Source organism: Symphalangus syndactylus, chromosome 20, assembly GCF_028878055.3.
Source record: "Symphalangus syndactylus isolate Jambi chromosome 20, NHGRI_mSymSyn1-v2.1_pri, whole genome shotgun sequence".
Taxonomy (NCBI): domain Eukaryota; kingdom Metazoa; phylum Chordata; class Mammalia; order Primates; family Hylobatidae; genus Symphalangus; species Symphalangus syndactylus.
In genome coordinates, this window is record NC_072442.2 from 53017158 (window position 1) to 53044294 (window position 27137).

At 43.5% G+C, this 27137-nt stretch overlaps 2 protein-coding genes across 12 annotated transcripts in view; both read right to left on the reverse strand.

Annotated features, from left to right (window-relative positions):
- Positions 1-17177, reverse strand: part of LOC129469372 (Golgi apparatus membrane protein TVP23 homolog B) — a 121545-nt gene extending 104368 nt beyond the window's left edge. For all 9 annotated transcript variants that reach the window (XM_063629407.1, XM_063629408.1, XM_063629409.1 and 6 more), the window contains exons 1-4: positions 17055-17177; positions 9236-9318; positions 7630-7774; positions 697-786 (exon numbers count right to left, since the gene is read on the reverse strand). In XM_063629407.1, coding sequence (XP_063485477.1) covers positions 697-786; positions 7630-7774; positions 9236-9318; positions 17055-17066 — 330 coding nt within the window. In that variant the 5' untranslated portion in view covers positions 17067-17177. The remainder of the gene's footprint in view (positions 1-696; positions 787-7629; positions 7775-9235; positions 9319-17054) is intronic.
- Positions 17178-19218: 2041 nt separating this feature from the next.
- Positions 19219-27137, reverse strand: part of LOC129469552 (F-box/WD repeat-containing protein 10) — a 40525-nt gene continuing 32606 nt past the window's right edge. For 2 of the 3 annotated variants that reach the window (XM_055256306.2, XM_055256304.2), the window contains 3 exons: positions 26173-26331; positions 23583-23854; positions 19219-20093 (listed from right to left, as the gene is read on the reverse strand). In XM_055256306.2, coding sequence (XP_055112281.2) covers positions 19270-20093; positions 23583-23854; positions 26173-26331 — 1255 coding nt within the window. In that variant the 3' untranslated portion in view covers positions 19219-19269. The remainder of the gene's footprint in view (positions 20094-23582; positions 23855-26172; positions 26332-27137) is intronic. The other variant, XM_055256305.2, reaches the window with a different exon arrangement.

The window sequence follows — 27137 nt, forward strand, 5'->3', positions numbered from 1 at the left end:
ATACCCAGGAATTTACAAGGGTGGTAAGTTGTTTCCAAGGTAGATTCTACAATATAAAAGAATACAGGCTCATTGAACACAGTGCCACTTTCTTAAAATAACTTGTCAATACCCTTGGTGTACTGTTGCCAAGAATTTGGTCCTCTGCTTCCAAAACTTATTTCCACGAGGAAAGTGAATGTTCACTATAGTGCAGCAGGCTAACCCAAAACAGACCAGGACCCCCAGGGCTCCTGAAGGCAGAAGCTTGAAGAATAGAGTGCTCCGACCAGATATTCTATCCAGCTGCACTCCTCCTCCTTTTTCCTGCCCAGAAATGAAAGACGACCACAGGAGCAAAGACACAACAAGACGTTGAAAGCAGTTATCTGCTGGGCATAGAGGGATTTATGGAGATACTAACAAAGGCAACACAGAGATCTTTTATCAGCAATCCTTGACAGGCAGCTTAGAACACTGTATAAACTCTGACCCAGTGTCTTCCCTCAAAGGATTCTGTTCGGTATATTGCTTGTTTCTGGTCTGAACTAGACAGAAAAATGCATTAAATTCTAGAAGGCCATCTCCTTTAGTGCTGACATGCCAAGTGATTTGGTATAGTGTTTTTAATTCTGAATACTTCATCTTCCAATATTTAAATATAATCTACAAATAATTTAGCTGATAACACTATTTAAAACAAAAAAGGCACTTTACCTTTCTAGATTCAAACACCCAATGGCTCTTTCCATCTTCATCAATGTGATTCCACCAACGTAGGCCAACCATTAGTCTACCTGTGACATTCTGGTGAAGATTAATATAAACAGGCACATTTTAAAAGCATTACTTAAAGATCTATAACAAGCTCCTATCTTAGTGTAACATTTCACAAACAAAAACCTTCAGCTTTACCTCCACAATATCCAGTTAGCAAAGACTAACACGTATCAGGCCTGGCTAAACGATTAAGTAAAATGGTAATGGCAGGACTAATAGGGGTGGAGGTGACAGAGCAAGCAACAAATCCACCCATAAACATTACCCCTTCTCTTTTCCCTCATGAACAATTTGCCCTTTCTCCAGTTCCCTAATTTTCCCTAAACCCCTTGCTATTTGGTTACTGTGACCTACTTTACATCCTGACTATAGCTACATGTATTTTACAACTATATATCCCTAAAAATGATTATAGACACTGGCCTTCAGTCAGTCTTTCAAGTGTACCAAGCTCTTTTCCTACTTACTAAGGTAACAGATTAGGTTGATAGCTTTCCTAATGTTTATTTACTCAACAAATATTTACTGAGTATCTACTATGTGCTGGTAATACAACAGTGACTAACAGATACCAACTCTTCCCTCAGGGAAAGAGGTGAAGAGAGGCAGACAACCAATGCACAAATGTACCATTACCAACTGAGGTAAGCTGCAAGAGAAAAGTGTGGGATGCTTGAAGAGTATAACAGGGGAATTTGATCTAGTCTGGGTATCAGAAAATGACTCTCTGAGGAGTCAACATTTGGAATGAAACATAAAGGATAAATAAGAATCAATAGTACTGTGGATGTTTAATTAATGGTGTCCACTAATAGATTCAGTGGCTCTGTGAACCTCGATGGGTAAAAAAAATGTTATCTTCATTTTCATAAACCTCTGTCTGAAATTGAGCATATCTTTAAATTATGAATGTAGACAACAAACTATGAATGTAGGTAAAATTAAAAACACCCTAACACAATAGAAATCACAGACTTTTTATTTTGTACTATATTTGCTGCAGTTACCTCAAAATATTGTAGTTTTGTTTTTTGTTTTGCTTTGTTTTTTGTTTTTGAGACAGAGTTTCACTCTTGTTGCCCAGGCTGGCATGCAATGGGGCGATCTCAGCTCACCGCAACCTCTGCCTCCTGGCTTCAAGCGATTCTCCCGCCTCAGCCTCCCAAGTAGCAGGGATTACAGGCATGCACCATCACGCCCAGCTAATTTTGTATTTTTAGTAGAGATGGGGTTTCTCCATGTTGGTCAGGCTGGTCTCAAACTCCCAACCTCAGGTTATTCACCCGCCTTGGCCTCCCAAAGTGCTGGGATTACAGGCATGAGCCACCGCGCCCGGCCTCAAAATACTATTTATGCTCACCACTGCTTTGAAAGTAGTTAGCATATCATTAAATTATGAATGTAAACAACAAACTGTGAATATAGGTAAAATTAAAAATGCCCTGACACAATAGAAACCACAGACATTTTTCATTTTGTACTATACCTGCTGCAGTTTTAATATATTGTTTATGCTCACCACTGCTTTGAAAGTAATTAGACCTGCCACTAGATCTTACCATTAATAAATTCATAAAGTATAGTAGTCCTCCCTTACCTGCAGGGGATACATTCCAAGACCCCCAGCAGATGCCTGAAATTGTGAATAACACCAAACCTTATATATGCTATATTTTTTCCTATATGTACATCCCTATGATAATGCTTAATTTATAAATAAGGCACAGTTAAGAGATTAATAACAAGAAATAAAAATAGAACAATTATAACAACATAATCTAATAAAAGTTATGTGAATGTAGTTCTCTCTCCTCACATAGTATCTTACTGTTTAGTGTAGCGTATAGCAGTAACTGAAACCGCAGAAAGTGAAACCTCAGATAATGGGGGAACTACTACACATACAACTCAATCAGAAATTTACCTTTTTAATATTTTTAAATTTTATTTCAATATAAGTGACTTCCTTTGAAATCTTATGTATTTTATATATGTGAAAACATTATCCATGAGTCTATGAAAGGGGCCCATGGCATAAAAAGATTAGGAATCCCATTATGAAGGTGATGTGGGAGCAAGAAGAGCATTCCAGATAGAGCAGCAGGCAATGATATCCTAATGAAGAAAGCATAATCTATGGATTTATGGGACTTGGTCATTAATTGGATATGGGGTAGGAAGGAGGCAACTGATACATTTCTGGTTTGCTCAAGTAAAAAAATAGTGATTCCAGGCCCCGTGAAAGGGAACACTCAAAGAAGAGCTTTTAGGGAGTGGAAGATGACAAGTAGTATTTTACACATGTTAAGATATAAGATGTTGGCTGAGCGCGGTGGCTCACGCTTGTAATCCCAGCACTTTGGGAGGCCGAGGCGGGCGGATCACGAGGTCAGGAGATCGAGACCACGGTGAAACCCCGTCTCTACTAAAAATACAAAAAAATTAGCCGGGCGTGGTGGCGGGCGCCTGTAGTCCCAGCTACTCGGAGAGGCTGAGGCAGGAGAATGGCGTGAACCCGGGAGGCGGAGCTTGCAGTGAGCCGAGATCGCGCCACTACACTCCAGCCTGGGCGACAGAGCGAGACTCCGTCTCAAAAAAAAAAAAAAAAAAAAAAAAAGATATAAGATGCCTGGCCAGGCATGGTGGCTCACTTGGGTTCAAGACCAGCCTGGCTAACATAGTGAAACCCTGTCTCTACTAAAAATACAAAAATTCGCTGGGCATGGTGGTGCATGCCTGTAGTCTCAGCATCCAGGAGGGTGAGGCAGAAGAATCGACTGAACCCTGGGAGGTGGAGGTTGCAGTGAACTGAGATCGCACCACTGCATTCCAGCTTGGGTGACAAAGCGAGATTTCGTCTCAGAAAAAAAAAAAAAAAGATTTGAGATGCCTTCAAGACAGCCACATAAAAACGTCAAGAAGACACATGGAGAGGCCTTGAGTTGTGAAGACAAACCTGAATGGAGATACAGATCTGGGAGACAACACAGCTTACAGATCAGCAATTGAAACCAGAAGCACAGATGGCACTCCTTAGGAAAGGAATACAGGAGAAGAAAAGGAAGAGTCTTATGAGACCAAAATTCCTATGGGAGAGATGCTAAGTTAAAAAAAAAAAAAAAAAAAAAAAGCTGGCAAGGGAGACCTAAACCAGAGGTCTCTTCCATAGGTATCTTCAAAGAATGCCCCTCAATACTTTCAAACTCTTCTATGTTCCCATTTTCTCACTCTTTATTTCCTGCTTTTATCTTTATTAGTTTATTTTCCTAATTTCTCAGGCTTATTGCTTGTTTTTGAAACTTCTGGACTCAAGTAGCCCATTATTTTCCCTCTTTCTTGTGTAAAATAAAAGCCTTTAGTCTATTATTTTCCCTCTGAATTCAGTTTTTGACATATTCAGAAAGCTTAACTGTAAATGATCACCATTAAGGTATAAATAACCTATATTTACAGTTTTTGCTTCCTTTTAAACCCAAGATACGTAGTAGTTTGCTTTTTAAAAAGAATTTCAATTTTGACAACTACTTTCTATTAATTTCTAGTTCTGTTTCATTGGACTAGAAAATGTAGGTGCTTTGGGCAATTTTATTTCGATATTCTTCACAGTGATATTTAAGTCAATTTTTGTAAATGCTCCACAGGCACTTAACAAGAAAGTATTCTCTCTGTCATATAAAGTCCCAAATACTGCATTTAATTGATGTTGCTAATTATTTCATTCAGATCCTTCAGAACTTATTTATTTTTTGGCACTTTGGTTTGTTAAAGATAGTAGTTTGTTAGACTTATCATAATGCTTTTCTATCTTCTAATATTTCTAATTCTTTTACTATACATAGTTTGATATAATTTTACTGTGAATGATCTTCACTGTGATTCATAAAATGACCTTTTTGTTTCTCTTAGTGCTCTTACTCTGATTCATATCTCATCTGATAATAATACAATGCCAAGTTTCTTTTTGTTTGAGTGGATTTGATGTTATCTTTGCCTTCTTTTATTTTTTCTAATGTCATTAATTTGGTTAGATCTTTTGTTTGGACTTTGATTTTGGACCAATCTTAGTATTCTTGTCTTTAAATGGGTAGTTTAATCAAATTACATTTACTATTATAAGGAATTTGCTATTACTTACATCACTTTATACACGTACTTTCTGATTTAAGTTTCCTTGACAGTTGCTTTGTTTTCCTTCTTTTGCTCTATGAACTGTTTTACTTGCTCCATCTTCTCCAGTGTTGCAGAAGATACACGACTGGTTTTAAATTTTACTAATAATTGCCATTAATTTTTTCTTTTTTTTTTTTTTTTGAGATGGAGTCTTGCTCTGTTGCCCAGGTTAGAGTACAGTGGTGCAATCTCAGTTCACTGCAAGCTCCGCCTCCCGGGTTCACGCCATTCTCCTGCCTCAGCCTCTCCGAGTAGCTGGGACTACAGGCACCCACCAACACGCCCGGCTAATTTTTTGTATTTTTAGTAGAGACGGGGTTTCACCGTGGTCTCGATCTCCTGACCTCGTGATCCGCCCGCCTCGGCCTCCCAAAGTGCTGGGATTACAGGCGGGAGCCACCGCGCCCGGCCATAGTTGCCATTAAATTTTTAAAACCATTATTTAACCTTTTTTACTCAATTTGTCAGAGTGAAGAATAAAATAAAAACCAATATAAGCTTTAGCATTTAAGCATACCTTTAAATTATTTTCCGTTCTCTACCTCTTCTTTATCTTCATTAACATCCCCTAGGGCAAGCCTATCCAACCCTCTGCCCACAGGCCTCATGCTGCCCAGGACAGCTTTGAATGCAGCCCAAGAGAAATTCGTAAACTCTCTTAAAATATTATGTGATTTTTTTGTGTGTAATTTTTTTTTTAAGCTCATCAGCTAATGTTAGTGTATTTTATGTGTGGCCCAAGACAATTCTTTCTTCCACTGTGGCCCAGGGAAACCAAAAGATTGGACATCTAGGGGTTTAGATGAAGATTGCTTTTTTGTTTTTTTTAGTAAGTACATTGAGATTTATAACAATTATGACACATCTCTATTTTAACTGTTTCAGAACCCTGCTTATCCCAAGTCCACTTAATAATTTCCCTATTCTTGACTTCTTAATTTTGCTTCATATCTCCATTGTTTGGCTATCTATAATTTTGCCAAGGATAAAAGGGTGCCATTTTTTAAGCCCTTGTTTAAAAACAAAAGCAAATAAACAAACAAATAAACCTTATCAGAAAATAAACTATTTTGTTCATATTTTTTAAAACTCTAAACCCAGAAAAATTTTAAGAGTTTGGAAATTACCAGGAAGAAGTGACCGGAAAGCATGTTCTATTTGGCTGAACAGAAATTTTATGAACAAAAAGAAACGTATATCAAAACTGTGAGTAGTATGTACTAAATACTTTAGAGCATAAAGTAACAGAAGAAATTCAAAGAAATGCAAGCCAAAGAAGACTGGACAAAAGAAAAACCTAAAGAAAACAGACCTTTGAAATCTTCCTTCTCAGCATTATGTGGCCTATGGAAACTGGCCATCACCAAGCCAACCACTTCTGATATCTTTAAGAATTAAAAGATAGCCAGGCACGGTGGCTCACGCCTGTAATCCCAGCACTTTGGGAGGCTGAGGCGGGCAGATCACCTGAGGTCAGAAGTTTGAGACCAGCCTGACCAACATGGAGAAACCCCATCTGTACTAAAAATACAAAAAAATTAGCCAGGCATGGTGGTGCATGCCTGTAATCCCAGCTGCTCGGGAGGCTGAGGCAGGAGAATCACCTGAACCCAAGAGGCAGAGGTTGCAGTGAGCCAAGATCATGCCACTGCATGCCAGCCTGGGCAACAAGAGACAAACTCCGTGTCAAAAAAAAAAGAATTAAAAGATCTAAAAATGGCTACATTGGTGGGTGTGAATAGGGTTGTAACATCTTACTAGTCTTTAAATCAGTATATGTCTCTGAAACTCCAAAATTAGCCTTTGATTTTTTTTCTCCACTATTTTACTATGAATATTTTCAAACACACAAAGTTAAATTTTACAGTGAATACCCAAATATCTATCATCTAGAGTCCATATTTAATATTTTATTATGCTTACTTGATTATCTATTTATCCATGTACCTATCTGTCCATCCATCCATCTCTCTAATCATTGTTCTTGAGTTTGAAACCATTTCTTACACTCCTTTCTATCCCTTACAGCAGGGTGTCTCAACCTTGGCACAACGGACATTTTGGGTCAGGTAATTCTTTGTTGCAGGGGGGCTGTCCCGTGTGTTAGGATATTTAGCAGCATACCTGCCCTCTATCCACTAGATGTCAATAGCACACTCCTCCCACCTCCAGTCATGACAACCAAAAACGTTTTTGGACACTGACAAATATTCAGTGGGTGGCAAGTTTTGTCTCTGGTTGAGAAACACTGCCCTAAAGCATCCATAGTAGCCTTTGCAAAAGGTAGGTATTTTTTAGGTATTTGTGGACAAACTACACTGGGGCCTTATCTAGAAATTACATACAACACACCTACAGGTAAGCCTGAAGCAAAACCCATGGTATGGATTAGAAGCAACATTGTAGGGTCTATGGTTGCTAGTCACGTTTGTTTGTTTATTTGACTTTAAAGCTGATGTAGGTTAGAATATGGCATAGAAAAATCAGCAGCACAGTAACCTACATGTCTCATCTTGTATTGTCAAAGGGAAAAAATGAAAAAAAAAAAAAACCACATGCAATTTGATATATCTAGCACTTTAACACAGATGAGGTTTGAAGTAACAAAAGATTAACAATAATGCAAAATGCTAACTCTCATATTTTTATACATCATTTTCATATTAAATATAATTTTAAAATAAAAACAATCAAAATTACCTTCACTGCCCAAAAGTCACATGACAACAGCAAGATAATTGTCACCATACAGGTAATAAAGCTGCTGCTGAGCAACTCACAGAGAAGATAGACGACGATTGCACTGACTCGAAAGAATAAGTGGAAAAACGATGCTACTGGATGTCTGAAAACCAAAACACAATGAAAGAAATGCAATTACATTTTACTACAGGTACTAGCAAATGCAGAGAAAAATGTTTTAGCCATGGTGTAACTGTGAAGAGTTTTGTCAAAATAAAAGAGATGACTTTAGGAGGAAGCAAACCTCCTAGTTCTCTTTTTCTTAAGCCCCACTATTTGACTAGGCCCTGTAGTTACAGAAAATACACTATGCACTGATGACTTTAACACTTCATTAAATATAAACTTTCACAAAATATATAATAAGGAACTTTACCTCGCTTGGAGAAATAAGCAAACTGTATCTTAGAATTTGAATCCTATTTTCAAATCATGCCAAAAGAATTCCTTAGCCCTCAGAAATCACTCAGACATTAAGACAAAGTTACCAGGTAGAGTTTGTTTGTTATTTTCTTTTTTCTTTTTTTTTTTTTTGAGACAGAGTCTCGCTCTGTCGCCCAGGCTGGAGCGTGGTGGCGCGAACTCAGCTCACTGCAAACTCCACCTCCCAGGTTCACGCCATTCTCCTGCCTCAGCCTCCTGAGTAGCTGGGACTACAGGTGCCCGCCACCACACCCGGCTAATTTTTTGTATTTTTAGTAGAGATGGGGTTTCACCATGTTAGCCAGGATGGTCTCAATCTCCTGACCTCATGATCCGCCCACCTCAGCCTCCCAAGTGCTGGGATTAGAGGCGTGAGCCATCACGCCCAGCCTGTTTCTTGTTTTTTAATAGCTTTTTTGAGATATAATTCACATATCATACAATTTACTTATTTAGGGTAAACAATCTAATGGTTTGTAGTACATTCACAGAGTTGTACAACCGTCACTCCAATTTTACAACTTTTCATAACCCCAGACAGAATCTTTGTATGCACTGGCAGTCATTCCCCATTTACATTCAAACCCCTCAGCTTCTAGCAACAGCTAATCTATCTTCTGTCTCTACAGATTTGCCTATTCTGGACATTTCATATAAATGAAATCATACACTATGTGGTCTTTTGTGACTGGCATGAAAGATGAAAGAAAAGTAAAAAACAGCATTTTAGCAGGGTTCAGGTAGAATTTACTTTCGGTAAGTGAATTTCTTTAGAGAGAATTTAGAATAGAAATGCTATGTGATTTTGAAATGTGCACAATAAATCAAAATGTAACGTATCTATAGAAACTATAAAGAAATGGTACATTCTTGGAAAACAGCACAGAATTAAAAACACAGGGGTTCAAATAATTGGATTTGCTGATTTTAAAACTCAGTATTAAGTAAAATTCCATATGCTAATTATTTGCAAGAAAATCTGAAATGTCATCTTTGTCTTACACTAAATGTCAAACTAGCAACATGCAGTATTCACAAGCACATTAAAACAACTCTGCCTTGACTCCCATCAGCTAGCATGACGACATACATACGGAACAGCACTGGACATTAACACAGCTCATGCAACTTCTCCTCCTACCTGATTTTGGCTTTTCTTGGTCTATTAGTCGTCTCCTCTTCCGCATCAAACAGTGAAACGTCTTCAGTGTCATCATTACTATCCTGGTAGGAAAAATAAATGGTCAAGAAGCAAAACGAAATTCAGTGTTTATACAGCCACTGCATGCAAAGCTGCATACTCATCAAAACAGAAGATAAAATAATGTGGTTACAGCATCGGGAATTCAAAACCTAGGAAAAGGACACATGCAGATCCTCCACCCTGCCTCCTCAAATCATCTGGCAAAAAACCCCAGGGATAATCCAAGTCTCAGCTGCTCCATCCCTGCCCCTAGGCTGCACCATCTGAGAAAACTCTGGGGTGCAGATGAGGCTACTACAAACTTAACACCTATCCTCTCACCTGTTCTCTCTCAAGTCACAGAGCAAGCCGAGGCTACTGGGGATAATCTCAAGGTTTCTGGCTCCTTCACAAAATCATCTGACTGCATACTTAGTTCCATGACCCCTTCTCACAACTCCCTCTCTTCTTATCCAAGGCTAAACCAATTATTTGTGCTCAGAATAACTTCTTTTCACGCCTCCTCGGGGACCTGTTTCATCGTTTTCCCCTTTATTTACACATTCTTCTATCTTCGTCTATCTATTGGATCTTTCTTTTTTGTTGTTGTTGAAATAGAGTTTTGTTCATCACCCAGGCTGGAGTGCAATGGCACGATCTTGGCTCACTGCAACCTCCACCTCCTGGGTTCAAACGATTCTCCTGCCTCAGCCTCCCAAGTTGCTGGGATTACAGGCGTGTGCCATCACACCCAGCTAATTTTCCTATTTTTAGTTGAGACAGGGTTTCACCATGTTGGCCAGGCTGGTCTTGAACTCCTGACCTCAGGTGATCTGCCCGCCTCGGCCTCCCAAAGTGCTGGGAGTACAGGCATGAGCCACCATGCCCGGCCTCTACTGAAATCATTCTGATCAGCATATGCATATAAACTTCTTCAAGGCCACTTATTAGGCAAAAAAAGATTTTTTTAAGAACCCTGATCCTGAATCTCCCCTTCAATTCTCTACCTTCCCAAAGCATTGCTTCCTTTTACAACTTCAGACTTTTTTTTTTTTTTTTTGGAGATAGAATCTTGCTCTGTCGCTCAGGCTGGAGTGCAGTGGCGCGGCCTCAGCTCACTGCAACCTCCGCCTCCTGGGTTCAAGCGATTCTCCTGCCTCACCTTCCCAAGTAGCTGGGACTACAGGTGCGTGCCGCCACACCAGGCTGATTTTTTGTATTTTTTTAGTAGAGAAAGAGTTTCACCATGTTAGCCAGGAGATTTCATGACCTTGTGACCCACCTGCCTTGGCCTCCCAAAGTGCTGGAATTACAGGCGTGAGCCACCACGCCCGGCCCCATAACCTTAGGCTTCTAAGAGTGGTTCACACCTCAATTTACTGCAATTCCCCTCAACTACGAGGAACCTGCTCCTGTTCCTCTCCTAGTGCCACTCACCAGTCTCCCTGCCTTTATCCGTCTCTACTCCAGCCTCTCCTTTACATTACCCAGAGCAATCCTCCCAATATGGAAATCACAGCATGTCACTCTACTGCTCAAATTTTTCAATGGCATCCCTACAAGTATAGGATAAAATTTAACTCCTTCACATAAAGCATAGATCACGGAATCTAATGCCCCCTATTTGCTTCTGACACTGTCTTCATTGAGCACTGTTGAGCACTGAAGCAATACTGTTACTACACGGTCTCTAAGAAACACTACGATCTCTCTCGCATCTCCTGCCTTTCACATGTTGTCTCAGAAAACTCTTCCCTTCCCCATGCCCTACCCACCACCAGACAAATACCAAATCATCCTTCACGTTTTTTTAGCTCAAATACTGAAATAGCTGAAAACCTGTCTCTGAAATCCCCATGTTCCCACAGCACTTGGACAAATCTCCATTTGAACAATGATCTCAGAGTATTCCTACTGCACGTCTACCAGCTCCTACACCTCCACATAGATTAAGCTGCTGGACAACCTAGAAGACAAGGTCTTTTTTTTTTTTTTTTTGAGACAGAGTCTTGCTCTGTCGCCCAGGCTGGAGTACAGTGGTACGGTCTTGGCTTACTGCAACCTCCACCTCCTGGGTTCAAGCCATTCTAGTGCCTCAGCCTCCTGAGTAGCTGGGATTACAGGAGTGTGTCTCGGCTAATTAGCCTGGGTAATTTTTGTATTTTTAGTAGAGACAGAGTCTCACCATGTTGGCCAGGCTGGTTTCAAACTCCTGACCTCAAGCGATCCGCCCACCTCACCCTCCCAAAGTGCTGGGATTATAGGTGTGAGCCACCACGCCCAACCAGGACTGTCTTTGCATTGTAATAAATCCTAGTGTCTAGCAGAGCATTCAGTCAAGTGCTACAATATTTGTTGAAGGCATGAGTAAATAAGCAAAGGAGGCTATAATATCCAGCTGACTGTGATCAGGACTGAGAAATCTAAGTGCAAATGGGAGCCAAGGAAGGAAGCAAATTATTCCTACTACAGGGCACTGGAGAAGCTTTCTGGAGGAGAGTTTGTCAGCTGGGCCCTGACAGTCCGCATAGGCCTCCCTAGACTAGGTATATTTTGAAAGGCACAGGTGGGAATACAGGAAGTTTGTCTAAGAAATGGCCAAGTAGCCCATGCAGTAAGTGATGGACGCGAGAAGCTCCTATTGAGCTAAGGCTGAAAAGGTAAAATGGATTCAGAGCTATGAGACTAGTGGTTCTCAACCTTGGCTACAATTAGAATGCTCTTTTTCTTAAAAAAAAAAAAAAAAAAAAAAAAAAAAAAAGCTGATACTTGGGTCCAGCCCTCAGTGGTTCAGATATAATTGCTTTGAGGTGTGATCATAACGTAGAGCAAGATTGAGATCCACCTTATGATGATATGAATAAAACGCTGAGGCCTTCTGCTCTCGATCCCAACAGTCTAATCGCCATCCAGCAGCCAGGGAGGCTTTTTCACATCAAATCATATCATTCCCCTACTGAAACCTCTCAGCACTATGACTGAAAAACAGACTCCCTATCATGACCTATCATGATCTGGTCCCTGCCAATCTCTAAGACCTTATCTCAGGCCACTCACTCTTCATTAACTGTGGTAGGCTGAATACCTCCTCACCCCTGCCAAAGATGTTTAGCTTCTAATCCCTGGAACCTGTGAATATGTAAATTTACTTGGCAAAAAGAATTTCACAGATGAGATTAAGTTAAGGATCTTGAGGTCAAGAGATTACCCTGGATTACCCAGGCTGGCCAGATGACGTGATCACAATGGTCTTTACAAGAGAAACAAAGGAGGGTCAGTGAGAGAAGGTGATGAAACGAGCAAAGTAGAGATGAGAGACAGAGATGTGAACACGCTATGCTGATGGCATTAAGATGGGGAAGGGATCCCGGGTGTTTAGAAGCTGAAACAGGCAAGGAAACTGATTCTCCAGAACCCCTACACACACCTTGATGTTTAACCCCTTGAGCCTCATTCTGGACTTCTGACCACCAGAACTTTACAACAGTACATATGAATTTGCTGCTGCAGTAGCAATAGGAAATTTATACAGTACCTAAGCTCCTGCCAGACTGGCCTTTTTTTTTTTTTTGAGACAGGGTCTGGCTCTCGCCCAGGCTGGAGTGCAGTGAAGCAATCAGGGGTCACTACTGCAGGCTCTACATCTCAGCCTCCTGAGTGCTGCAAGCCACCATACCTAATATTTTAACTTCTTGCAAAAATGGGGTCTCGATATGTTGCCCAGGCTAGTCTCAAACTCCCGGGCTCAAGCAATTCTCCTGCCTTGGCCTCCCAAAGTGCTATGATTAGAGGCATGAGCCACCATGCCCAGGCTGGCCTTCTTTTCAGTTCCTTAAGCATGCCAAACTTGGGCCCCACCAGGTTCTTTTGCACTTATGGTTCATACTACCTAGAACACTCTTCTCTTACCCTGCTCTTTGAAAGACTGATTTCCTCTCATTTCTTCAGTAAATACTGAGTGCCTACCAAGTGCCAGGTACTGCTGTAAATGGTACAGATTTAAAAAAAAAAAAAAAGACCAATAGCTCTGCACTCCTGGAGTTACATTTACTAAGATGGGGAAGAACATGGACACAAAAGATTTAGGGGCAAAATCAGCAGTTTGATTTTGGACATTTTAAGATGCTAGTATTTTTAAAACCAAAAAGCGTTGAGAGGGAGATCCATTGGAGTGTTCTAAGTGTAAGACTGCATGTTCTGACTCACCTGTTAAAAAGAGAATTCTGGCTACTGTAGTAAAAATCTGGAGGGGGAGGGGAGAGGAAGGAGGGACAAAAGTACGAAGCTAGGAGACTAGTTAGGAAACTACTTTAATCACTAGGCCAAGAAGTAATGGCTTGGTCTAGGGTGGATGCAGTGGAGGTGATGAAAAATAGATTCCAAATACATTTTAAGGTAGAGCTGACAGGATTTGCTGATGGATTGACTGGGGAGGTGGAGGAAGGGTAAATAAAAGGAATCAAGGAAGATTCCAAAGTTTTTGTCCTGAACAACTAAAAAGATAAAGATGGCTAAGACAGACTCTTGGCATTCCAATAATTAGAGATCACAAAGATAAGAATAGGCAGTGGGGACTGAAAAAGAAGAACCAAGGAACGTGAGGTGAGCCAGGGGTAGTGTCCTGGAAACCAAAGTGCCTCCAGGAGGAGGATCCATCATCTGTGTCAAATGCTGCTCATAAGTAAGATGAAAACCAAAGACAGACCACTGTACCTTTTTTTTTTTTTTTTTTTTTTTTTTTTTTGAGACGGAGTCTCACTGTGTTGCCAGGCTGGAGTGCAATGGCGTAATCTTGGCTCACTGCAACCTCTGCCTCCCAGGTTCAAGCGATTCCCCTGCCTCAGCCTCAGCCTCCCAAGTAGCCGAGACTACAGGCATGTGCCACCACACCCAGGTAATTTTTGTATTTTTAGTAGAGACGGGGTTTCACCATGTTGGCCAGGATGGTCTCAATCTCTTGACCTCATGATCCACCCGCCCCGGCCTCCCAAAGTGCTGGGATTACAGCCATGAGCCCCGCGCCCAGCCATGACCACAGTATTTTTAACAGGTCATCGGGGAACTCAGTAGGAGCAGTTCCAGTATGGTTGGGAGAGGGGAAGAAAGGCTGACTAGAATGAATACAAGAGAGACTGGAAGAATTAAAAGACAAGTATACATGATACAAGTCTTTAAAGGAAAAAGAATGGGGTGACCAGTGAAAGAGCATGTGGTGTCAAGTCTTCATTTTTTAAGGTAAGAGAAATCAAAACATGTTTATATGTTGATGTGAGCAAATGTTTAAAAGGATTAAAAAATTGATGAAGCAAGAGAATTACTGGAACAATGCCTTCAAGTAGGCAAGAGGAGATGGAAACCAGGACACAGTAGACAGGAAGACCTAAGAATGGAGCACTGACAGTCCAATTATCATAAAAGAATATGAGACCCTGAGTAAACATGTAAATAAATAGGCAGCTAGTGTGAAAATCGTCTTCAGATGGCTTCCATTTTCAGTGAAACAAGAAGCAACGTTACCAGCTGAGAGAGGATAAGAGAAGAAACGTTGAAGATTTTAGTTTTAATAGTTGCCTAAGGTGAGAGGGTGAAGGGGCTATGGAAATGTAGAATGACCGCCTGGCAGCACTAAGGGCTCGACTGAGGTTCACGTCACAAACTTATCAAGTGGGAACAGTCGGCCGGGTCTGGCAGCTCCCGCCTGTAATCCCAGCACTTTGGAAGGCCGAGGCGGGTGGATCACCTAAGGTCAGGAGTTCAAGACCAGCCTGGTTAACATGGTGAAACCCCATCTCTACTAAAAATACAAAAATTAGCCGGGCATGGTGGCAGGCGCCTGTAGTCCCAGCTACTCTGGAGGGTGAGGCAGAAGAATCGCTTGAACCCGGGAGGTGGAGGTTGCAGTGAGCCGAGATCACACCATTGCACTCCAGCCTGGACAACAAGAGTGAAACTCCGTCTCATAAATGAATAAATAAATAAATAAATAAAGAGTGGGAACAGTCGGCATGGTTGTGTTTCTCCAGCCTCATCCAGCCTGGGCGCAGGTTCAAATGTCAGAAGCATGTGAACCTGAACAACTCCACCTTCAATAGGAGCTGGGTAAAATGAGGCTGAAGCCTACTGGGCTGCATTCCCAGACAGGGCATTCTAAGTGATGAGATATGATGAGGTCAGCACAAAATACAGGTCATAAGACCTCGCTGAAAACACAGGTTGCAATAAAGGAGCCAGCCAAAACCCACCAAGACCAAGATGGCCATGAGAGTGACCACTGGTCGTCCTCACTACTACACTCCCATCAGCGCCATGCCAGTTTACAAATGCCATGGCAACATCAGGAAGTTACTCTCTATGATCTAAACAGGGGAGGAATGAATAATCCACCCCTTGTTAACCATATCACTAAGAAATAACCATAAAAATGGGCCACCAGCAGCCCTCCAGGCTGCTCTATGGAGTAGCCATTCCTTTACTTTCTTAATAAACTTGCTTTCACTTTGCACTGTGGACTCACCCTTAATTTCCTTCTTGCCTGATCCAAGAACCTTTTTTTTTTTTTTTTTTTTTTTTTTTTGAGACGGAGTCTCCCTCTGTCGCCGCGCTGGAGTGCAGTGGCCCGATCTCGGCTCACTGCAACCTCTGCCTCCCCAGTTCAAGCCATTCTCCTGCCTCAGCCTCCCGAGTATCTGGGACTACAGGCGTGCACCACCACGCCCAACTGATTTCTGTATTTTTAGTAGAGACAGGGTTTCACCATGTTGGCCAGGATGGTCTCAATCTCTTGACCTCATGATCCACCCACCTCGTCCTCCCAAAGTGCTGGGATTACAGGCGTGAGTCACCACGCCCGGCCAAGGACCCTCTTTTCGGCTCTGGATCGGGACACTGTTCCTGTAATATAGCTAAATTTAATCATTATTAGATTTTCTCCACTCAAGGCATCTTCTCATAAGCAGTCTTTCCTGACCATAAATCTTAGTTGTCCTATCCTCAGACACTTGTTATTTCAACACCCTGCCTTTGCAATTAACTGAAAATATCTTTGGTGACATAATTTATCGGGTCTCCCCACCCCACCCCCATCTCCTGCAACCCACTTTCCTAACTCGAAAATACGGGGCAAGAAACCTGTCTATACTGGTCACAGCCCTATCCCTGGGCCTACAACCGTGTCTGAGTCATAGTAATCCCTCAACAAATTATGTGTGAACCGAAAGAACCGAAAGAAAAAAACACTTAAGACAATCTAAGTGACCATAAACAGTTTTTTCTAAAAAGATTATTAATCTTACTAGTCTCTGGTTGCCAACATGTGGACTACAATTAACTCTAAGAGCACAAAGGAGAGAATCACCAACATTAGTTTGGAAACAGCAACTTGAAAGCAAGGCTCTGGCAGCGTCGCCGATTCCTACAAGATCGCGTCGCACCCCTGGGTGTCAAGGAGCTAACAGGCCCGCAGGCTGCTCCTCCTCACCTCCACCCCCGCACTAAGGGCTGAGGAAAGAGAGACCCCCCGCTCGCTCTGGTTAACAATGGGCATCTCCACAGCCGCAAGCAATACCTGTTCAGCGCCGCACGGGTCACGCCTCCCCCAGAGGCCTCAGAACCCCCAGCTGCCCTCCTCAGACAACTATCCACAGCCCTCCACTCCCGGCCGCCCCGCTCCTCCTCGAGTTCGAGTAGCGGGCGCGGGGGACGCGGACTCCAGTCCCACGGAACCTGCAGAGCCGGTCCCAGGAGCCGAAAACCTCCCAGCGCGCCCTCAGCCCCTCACCTGCTGCAACATGGCCACCCTACGCCAGCCCTCTTCCGGGAGCCACGTCAGCGTAGCAGCGTACGGGTCCGGGTCGAAACTGGCGCGACCCGTCACCACGGGCCACGATGAACCACTATACGGGACTCAGTCCGGCCTCACTTCCGCTTTGAGGGAGCAACTCCGGGGGCGGGGCGAGCGGGGGCGGGGCGAGCGGGGGCGGGGCGGGCGGGGGCGGGGCGGGCGGGGGCGGGGCGGGCGGCGGCGGGGCGGGGCGGGGCGGGCGGGGGCGGGGCGGGGCGGGCGGGGCGGGCGGGGGCGGGGCGGGGCGGGCGGGGGCGGGGCGGGGGCGGGGCGGGGGCGGGGCGGGGCGGACGGGGGCGGGCGGGGGCGGGCGGGGGCGGGGCGAGCGGCCCGGACACGGCGGAGGCGGAACCTGAGCCTGGAGCAGGAGTGAAAGGGAAAGGCATTGGGGCCGCAGTGGGCTCTAAGTGGAAAGCTTCATGGTCTGTTTTGCGGGAAGTGTTTGCTGTCCACCCAATACAAATTCTAAAGTCGTTCCCGCCAGCGTCGCTGCCCGGAATGCAGGGGGGCGGGGTTTTATTCTATAATTTAATTTTCTTTGAATATTTTACAAAGACGTACTTCTGTACAGTATTACTTTTGTACTTTAAATTGTAGAAGCAACTTTTTAAAATATGCTCTTGCAGAGAAGTAAAACGTTAAGAAAAACAAGGCACGAGGACTCTAGAATAAGTAATGGACGGTATTATTATGGGATGTACAACCTTAGACGCCAGGAAACTAAGGAATAGCAATTGAGACCTTGCGCCCTGGAGCTTGGGCGCCTGGGTCCTCTATTACCAATCATATCACCAACCTTTATGTACTTCTTTCGTCAGTCGTAAAGTGGGGGTGATAATGGTTTCCTTACAGTGTAAGTATCTAGTAAATGGGAGAGGTTATTCTTATTACAGTTTTAAGTCCAGCCAGTCATGCTGTGATCTTGCCTGAACAAAGGATGTGAAATTAAGGGGCGTTAAGTCATCTTTGAAGCGGTGATGATGACAATATCCTATCTGTCTGGCCGAGTCAGACTGCTGTTGGCATAGTGGTATTTGCACGTTTCCTTAATTGAAGGGATTCTATTAAAAATCACAAATTTTACATGGCTGTTTGCCAGTGCCATTTAAAACCTAATCTAATAATGAAAGGGGAAAAAACACAGACATGTTTCTCAAAGGCGAGACATTTCGGCAGCACAATTGCATTCGTGCCCTTGGAGATGAAAAGCTGACAAATTTGGGGCCTGTACGTCCAGCCTGCCCATGGCAGGTTTTCAGTGGTCCACTCTGCTGTGGAGTTTTGTGTTGTTTTTCGTAGTTTTTGGTTTTTTAAGGCATTGTGTTTGAATTCATTATCGTCTTTTAATTTTTAATAGCTGATTTTTAAAGCTAATTTTGTATTTTTAGTAGAAACGAGGTTTCACCATGATGGTCAGGCTGGTATCAAACTCCTGACCTCAGGTGAGCCGCCCACCTCAGTCTCCCAAAGTGCTAGGATTACAGGCGTGAGCCACCGCACCTGGTCAAGGCTTGAACTTTCTAATGGGCCATAGCTTTTGTAGTGGGCTGCACTCTTCTAAATTACCTGGTCTCTGCACCATAGTCCAACGGTTTAAGCAGAAACCTCAATGCACTTGATGTTACTGGCCCTCTTTGTACAGAGGATAAATATGCTAATTCTCTTCCTTAGGAGTTAGCCCTGAGAAGGAAAATCTCAATGTTGTCACATGCAACAGGTCACCCCCACTGAGGGCTTCCCCTTTTAAATTCTTAATGGGTTTCATCAGGCTTCTGTGCAAAAATACCAGAAAACTCCCATGCATTACCCTGATATAATCCCATAACTTCATTTGCCAGAAGAATAGCACTAAATTGGTAGTGATGAATGGTATGTTAAATTTCCAGTGATCATCTCCCCATCCCCCATCAACGAAACTGGGCTTTCCTAATGCTCACTAAATTGTTTTCGGTGGGACTACAGATGCTAATCTCGCCCAACCTCCTTCTGTTTTCTTATTTTGATGATATAAAATATTTGGCTCAGAGGAAGATAATTGGGAGTTCCCACATTAATTACCAGGAAGAAACAGTCCAAAAAAAAAAAAGGCCAGATAGCAGCATCCGCTTGGCTTTCTGTTTATTGTAAAACATTGTAATTTCCCAAGGCTGGTTTAGATAAATACATTTTGTCCAAGTTCAGGGGCCGCTGTTTTCCCTTGTTTCATGAAATTATCAATAGGCAGGCCTTTGATCTTCCTGATCCATGCAGCTTTGCTGGCTTTTCCTGTGTTAACCACTCCAGTGGACTCCCTGGCCTGATATTCCTTCATCTTGGCTTCCTGGTGCTCCTTCTCCTCCTTCACGGTCAACAGCACGAACTCAGTGTTCACTCTAAGAGGATCAAGGGCTGTATAGATGCGAGGCCGTTCTTTCTTAAGAGACAAGGTGGCTGTGCCCACTTGTGGAGCTAGCATGCGGTTTGGTTTAATGACCTGCATACTGGTCAGGGGACCTGTACTGCACACAGCCCTTTCAATTGAACTGGTCACTTGGTCTCCACCCTTAAAGCTGCCAGAGAACCTGGGGCGGATGATCATGGGCTGGGGTATGGTGGACTGGACTCTGGGACTGTGCAAAGAGATCTTCAAGTTCGGCTGCAGTTTCTGGATTTCAAGGGGAATACTGGTTTGTTTCACATCTATAGGAGGATTGCTCAATCTCAACCGATCAACTGCACGTTGGATTGATTTTCCTTTGAAATTCAAGACCTTCCTTGGGTATGAAATTGAAGGTCCCCAGACATCAGTAATTTCTGTTTGGGGCCTACAGGGATAGGCAAATTCCCCAGAATTATGGGCTTGCTGCAGGGTGCTAACAGTCAGGAGGAATTGGTCAGGTGACATAGGGATTTTCCAAGACTTTTTCTTTGGGTGACTGGGCAGTTTTCCAGGAGTTTCCAATTGTCCTTGTTTTTGTGCTTTCTCCACAATATCTGCTTTTTGAAAAAAAGAAAATTTTAAAAAATCAGCATTCTATGAAAAATATTAAGTACGTATGCATTAAGTACTTGGGCATTCAAACTTCGAAGCACACTGAGGTCTTTGTTGCCCAACAGGTATGCTATCATACAGGCAGGCATCCTCAGTGGTATTAGAAATGCTGATACGAGAAACAATTTAATAAAACAAATTTTTTTGTTTGTTTGTTTTTGTTTTTGAGACGGAGTCTTGCTCTGTTGCCCAGGCTGGAGTGCAGTGGCATGATCTTGGCTCACTGCAAGCTCCGCCTCCCGAGTTCACGCCATTCTCCTGCCTCAGCCTCCCGAGTAGCTGGGACTACAGGTGCCCGCCACCACACCCGGCTAATTTTTTGTATTTTTTTTAGTAGAGACAGGGTTTAACCGTGTTAGCCAGGATGGTCTCGATCTGACCTCGTGATCCGCCCACCTCAGCCTCCCAAAGTGCTGGGGTTACAGGCGTGAGCCACCGTGCCCGGCCAGTAAAACAAGTTTTTAACAAAATGCTAGTATTGAGTAAAGAGTATATTAGCCTCTAAGTGTGCATATTTTGAAGGCAACAGATGTGATTTCGATGCTATACATATTTTTGAAAATGTGAAGTTGAGGCCGGGCGTGGTGGTTCACGCCTGTAATCCCAGCACTTTGGGAGACCCAGGTGGGTGGATCACAAGGTCAGGAGATCCAGACCATCCTGGCTAACACGGTGAAACCTCGTCTCTACTAAAAATACAAAAAATTAGCCAGGCGTGGTGGCAGGCACCTGTAGTCCCAGCTACTCGGGAGGCTGAGGCAGAAGAATGGCGTGAACCCAGGAGGCGGAGCTTGCAGTAAGCCAAGATCGCGCCACTGCAGTCCAGCCTGGGCGACAGAGGAAGACATCGTCTCAAAAAAAAAAACAGAAAATGTGAAGTTGGGAATGACCTTCACATCTCATTTATGATTCACACAAAGCAGATCTTATAAATTTATAGCAGCATAACTGTATTTTTCAACAATAATTATATTGCAAAATTTGATCTTTACCTTATTAATCAAATTTGACTCCACATAATCTTGAATGTTGCCCAAAATAAAACCTGTCTTCAGGCTGGGTGCGGTGGTCATGCCTGTAATCCCAGCACTTTGGGAGGCCTAGGTGGGTAGATCACCTAAGGTCGGGAGTTCGAGACCAGCCTGACCAACATGGAGAAACCCCGTCTCTACTAAAAATACAAAAAAATTAGCCGGGCTTGGTGGCAGGTGCCTGTAATCCTAGCTACTCAGGAGGCTGAGGCAGGAGAATAGCTTGAACTCGGGAGGCAGAGGCTGCAGTGAGCCGAGATCACGCCACTGCACTCCAGCCTGGGCAACAGAGCGAGACTCCATCTCAAAAAAAAAAAAAAAAAAAACTGAGTGAAATCAAGATGTCAAAATCTTCCCTATTCTCCTTGCAAACTCAAAAAGAGAATTTTTCTCCTTTTATAAAAAAAGGAATTATGATGAGCTCATTGTTTAATAATTTGTCTTTTTTCAAATGATAATGTATTGTGGATCTCTTTCCAAGTTAGTATATACAGATCCTCATCATACAATTTTTAGCTGTATATAATATTCCATACGATAGATTTTTTATTACTTAGCCATTGCCCATTGATGGACATTTAGTTTGTTAATGGTCAACCTAGAAGAAAATGCAGACCCCATTTTTACTTACACAAGCAAGTACAAAATGCCAGCTAACACCCAGAGTTGGCACAAATGCAGTGGGGTCTCTCATGCATTGCAAGTGGGAGTGTAAATTGATATCGTGGTTTTCAGGACAACCTTGGCAATATCTTTCTAGTTTTTGAATGCACTTATCCTTTGGCTTAGCAATTTCACTCTTAGGACTTTACCCTTCAGATATACCTGTACAGGTACACTGACATAGGTATATACAAGGATGCCCATTGTTAGCGCAGCCCTCATAAAATAATTGTTTTCCCGTCACCTTGAAACCAGTCTCTGCACAGAGTTTGTTCCAAAGAAACACTATTATACTAGCCACAAATATTTGAAAGATATTTTAAATTTTTACCAATGTCCTTAAAAAATAACAAAGGGACATCCATCCCAGTCATGAGTCATGATGTCCAGAAGCTTTTTTTTTTTTTTTTTAGACGGAGTCTTGCTCTGTCACCCAGGCTGGAGTTGCAGTGGCACAATCTCAGCTCACTGCAACCCCTATCCCTCTCTGGTTCGAGCAGTTCCCCTGCCCCAGCCTCCCAGGTAGCTGGGATTACAGGCACATGCCACCCCGCCCGGCTAATTTTTTTATATTTTTAGTAGAGATGGGGTTTCACCATGTTGGCCAGACTAGTCTCGACCTCCTCACCTTAGGCAATCCGCCCGCCTCCACCTCCTAAAGTGCTGGGATTACAGGTGTGAGCCACTGCGCCCGGCCACTTTTTTTTTTAAGAGGCAAGGTCTCACTGTCACCCAGTGGTGCAATCATAGCTCACTGTAACATCAAGCTCCTGGGCTCAAAGGATCCTCCCGCCTCAGCTTCCTGAGTAGCTAGGAGGTATGTGCTACCATATCCGGCCAATTTTTAAAATTTTTTGTAGAGACAAGGGTCTCGCTAAGTGGCCCAGGCTGGTCTCAGACTCCTGGCCTCAAGGAATCCTCCCACCTTGGTCTCCCAAAGCACTGGAATTACAGGCATGAGCCGCTATGCCCATCCCAGCAACACCTTAACCCTTCTTAAAAGGCGCATCCCCATCTCTCTCTCTCCCTTATCTCTTTATCTCACATATATAGCACCTGACCCAAATCTCTCTCCTTCCTAATGAAGTCTCTTAAAATGCTCTCTGAAACCAGCCCCAACTGCCTCTTCTCTCTTTTATTGTGCCCATTTCTCAGATTGATGACATAACAGTCCAAGAAATGAGGAAGCTGGCAGGGAACAGAGGCGAGCTGTCAGCCAAAAACTAGAAACGCAAACCTTAGAAAGGTTCTCCCTCTGTAGCCTCAAGTCAGAAAAGGGACAATTAAGGAAAACCAGTCACTCTTGGGAGAAGCCAGGCATTGTATTCATTCCAGATTCTCAAAGACAAGCAAAGGTAGTGGCCTGCTGGAAAACAATACAAAAATAGAGAGAGAGAGAGAGAGAGTTTGGATCTTGCCACTGATTCAGAATTAAGTATCACTGCACTCCAGCCTGGGCAACATGAGCAAAACTCTGTCTCAAAAAAAAAAAAAAAAAAAGGAAAAAGAAAATCTAGCTCTTGCAAACCAGAATGTTCCCTTTAACTGGCTGATAAATTGTTTGGCGGATCAGAGAGAATGGCTCCTACCTTCCTGGAGGGTTAGGATTTCTATCCTCAGGAAGCCATTGGCCAAAATATTCCACAAAGGAACCAGTCCTCCCCCTCTCCCACCGCGGCCACCAACCCCCGACCTGCTCTGTGGGTTATCACTGAACTTGCTGGTATTTCAGTTGTTTACCTGAAGAGAACTTGGCCGGCTTCAGGAGTACCCAGGACTTGGGAGGTTTGCCTGGTAGGAGCTCTTGGATCACAGTTTGTTTACTGGATACAGACTCTCTTGGGCTGTGAACCTGAATATTAGACTTAGAGAGAATTTCCATGAGACTGTTTTCTTCTTTTTCCTCCTCTTTCTCCTTATTCTTCTTTTGTTTCGTTTTTTCCACGGCATACTGCCACTTTATGTGCTCAAACTGGAACATGAGAACATTGCTCTCTGTGTTGACCACCATCCTGGAACCGAAACAACAGGGTTGTCCCCAAAAGGAGTGTAGAGGCCACCGAAAGATGCACTGCAGTTACCATCCTGCCCGGTCTTTAGACCAAAGGAACAGTGCCCAGGTGATGACCAAACAGACTAGTAGTGTAGGCGGCTGGAGGGTGGAGAGTGGTGAAAGGTACGAGGCTATGCAGCAGAAGTCATTAGCTTTGTCACTCTTTTCTTTAAAAAATAAACATGATCGGGGCACATATGTTCCGATTGTTTCACTTCTCAAGTTAAAATGCTTTTTTTTTTTTTTGTATTTTTTAATTTTGAGACAGAGTCTCGCTCTGTCACCCAGGCTGGAGTGCAGTGGCATGATCTCAGCTCACTGCAGCCTCCGCCTCCTAGGTTCAAGCTATTCTCGTGCCTCAGCCTCCTGAGTAACTGGGATTACAGGTGCGCACCACCACGCCCAGCTTATTTTGTGTTTTTAGTAGAGAAAGGGTTTCGCCATGTTGCCCAGGCTGGGCTCAAAATCCAGGACTCAATGATCCACCCTCCTCAGCCTCCCAAAATGCTGGAATTACAAGCATGAGCCACCATGCCTGGCCTCAAGTTAAAATGCTTTTAAATGAATTTCTGTTCCTGGAGTGAGTGCCAAGTACCTAGGGTGCCAAGAAGGTACTCTGCACACAGATGTCTTGACATTCACTGTTTTTGTTTGTTTGTTTGTTTGTTTGTTTTAAGCACCGCTTCCAAACCCAATATTACTATTGCTGCTGGGAATGAGGAAAGCTCTCTAACAGGGGGAGGCCTCCTCTCCTTCATACGCCTTCCACACAGACACCACACACACCATGCTGTCACTCCAGGATCTCTGCACACACTCTAGATGTAGACAGAACATCTATACTTTATAAAGTGAGATGATTTCTAACTTCTCTAATTCCCACTTTAATGCTCCATAGACAAAGAGCTCCAGAACTTGCCCTCCCTGTCCCCTTCCTGTGCCCCCGCAGCACTGCCTCCCTAACCCACCAGTTTTACAAGCAAGAGGCTTTCCCCTTTCTGTGCTCTTCCTTTAACTATAAACAAGAAATGAAAATACTCTGTACAGGTTTCTTTCTGCTCCAAAAGGCTGCAATGTTAAGACCTTAACCAACAGCATAAACTCTCTAGAAAAGTAACTTGTTTTGGCTGGAACTGCTGGAATGGAATGTGGGGTGTCAATCCAGTAAGAAATCCCTTTTAGACTTACATTCACTCAAGCTGAAAGGAAAACACCTTTCTTTGGATGCTGTGAGTAAAAAATGGTCAGAGCTTTTTTTTTTTTTTTTTTTTTAAACAGCATGACTGAAAAGTGTTCATTAATTGAGCCTTATTACCAGGCTGCCCTCTTTAAGATGGTAAAAAATACTAATAAAGTTTCACTAAAAGGAAGGCAATATGGTTCAGGGACATTAAGAGATGTCTCAAGTGAGCTTGAAGTAGAATTTACAGGTTAGGTCTATTTGGTTATTTTCATATAATAGCACCCTGAATCTACGCATATATAAAGCACAGTACTGTATACAATGCAGTCAATCATGGTACTGGTTTTGTAAGCTCACCAGCTCAGCTCTCCCTCACTGTACCCCCTGCTGCTGCCACCACCGACTCTCCTATGTCTCTTTGCATTAGAAGTGAGGCATCAAAGATAGCTGATAGAGCTCTCAGGCAGCCAAAGGCATGATCAAAGAGCAAGCAGGGGCTGCACGTTGGTAGAACTGTGGTCCTTACAGAAGCGTTATGTTGCACCCACTGCAAGTCCCACAAACACCCAAGATGAATTGAGTCAAAATAGGCCAGGCGTGTTGGCTCACACCTGTAATCCCAGTGCTTTGGGAGGCCGTGGCAGGTGGATCACAAGGTCGGGAGTTCAAGATCAGCCTGGCCAAACTGGTGAAACCTGTCTCTACTAAAAATACTAAAAATTAACTGGGCATATTGGTGTGCATCTGTAATCCCAGCTACTCGGGAGGCTGAGGCAGAGAATTGCTTGAACCTGGGAGGCGGAGGTTGCAGTGAGCTGAGATCACACCACTGCACTCCAGCCTGGGCGACAGAGTGAAACTACGTCTCAAAAAAAAAAAAAAAAGTCAAAATGAACCATTGATTGCTTCCTGATTACTAAGTTTTGTGCAAAGCCCTGTTAGTCCCCACCACAAGACTATTGCTCCACCCAGCCAAAACTGTAGGGAGGCACTGCACACTCTCTCCTCCTGACAGCAAATCCAGGGCTGGTATCCCAGGGGAGGAAAAAAATCAAAAGCTACTCACAGTTCTGACCTCCACACCTACCACCCACCTGTTGCCCTGAATAAAGAAGGACAGCACAGGATCACCTCTGCCATTGGCTTTTATCACCTTCATACAGTTCCCGTTGAGGAAATTGTAAATTCGGATCTTGCCATCTGCACAGGCACTGATGACCCGGAGGAAGAGAAGGGACACGTGGAGCACCTCCCTGGAAGGGAACAGAGCAGCAGGCAGTACCCATCCTCTCATAAAATGCCTGGGTTTGTTTGTAGGCTGGGGGTATATGGTGTGTGATTGGGAGGCACTGGCCATAACTGGCCTCGAAATGGTGTTTGCTGTCTTTGGTGTTTTTTTTTTTGTTTTGTTTTGTTTTGTTTTGTTTTTTTTTGAGATGGAGTTTTGCTCTTGTTGCCCAGGCTGGAGTGCAAGCAATGGTGCGATCTTGGCTCATGGCAACCTCCGCTTACCAGGTACAAGTGATTCTCCTGTCTCAGCCTCCCAAGTAGCTCGGATTACAGGCATGCACCACCACGCCTGGCTAATTTTTTTGTATTTAGTAGAGACGGGGTTTCACTGTGTTAGTCAGGCTGGTCATGAAATCCTGACCTCAGGTGATCCACCCACCTCGGCCTCCCAAAGTGCTGGGATTACAGGCATGCGCCACCACGCCCGGCCTGCTGTCATTTTATAATTGTGGAAGTAAACCGTGAGCTTCTCTCAAGATATACTTCTTCCCATTCTGCAGCTACTTTCCCTGCAGTTAGGTCACAGGGCCACAAGATGACAAAACAAAAGGGCTGATGTCACAATCTTTTTTTTAATCTAACATATAGATGATCATGTTTGTCTCTTGCAATTTGATTCCTAGCGTTTACTTATACAATAGTCATGCTGAGAATTATTTAATGTTTTGATTCCTTTTAAAATAGTATTACCGGGCCAGGCGCGGTGGCTCACGCTTGTAATCCCAGCACTTTGGGAGGCCGAGGCGGGCGGATCACGAGGTCAGGAGAT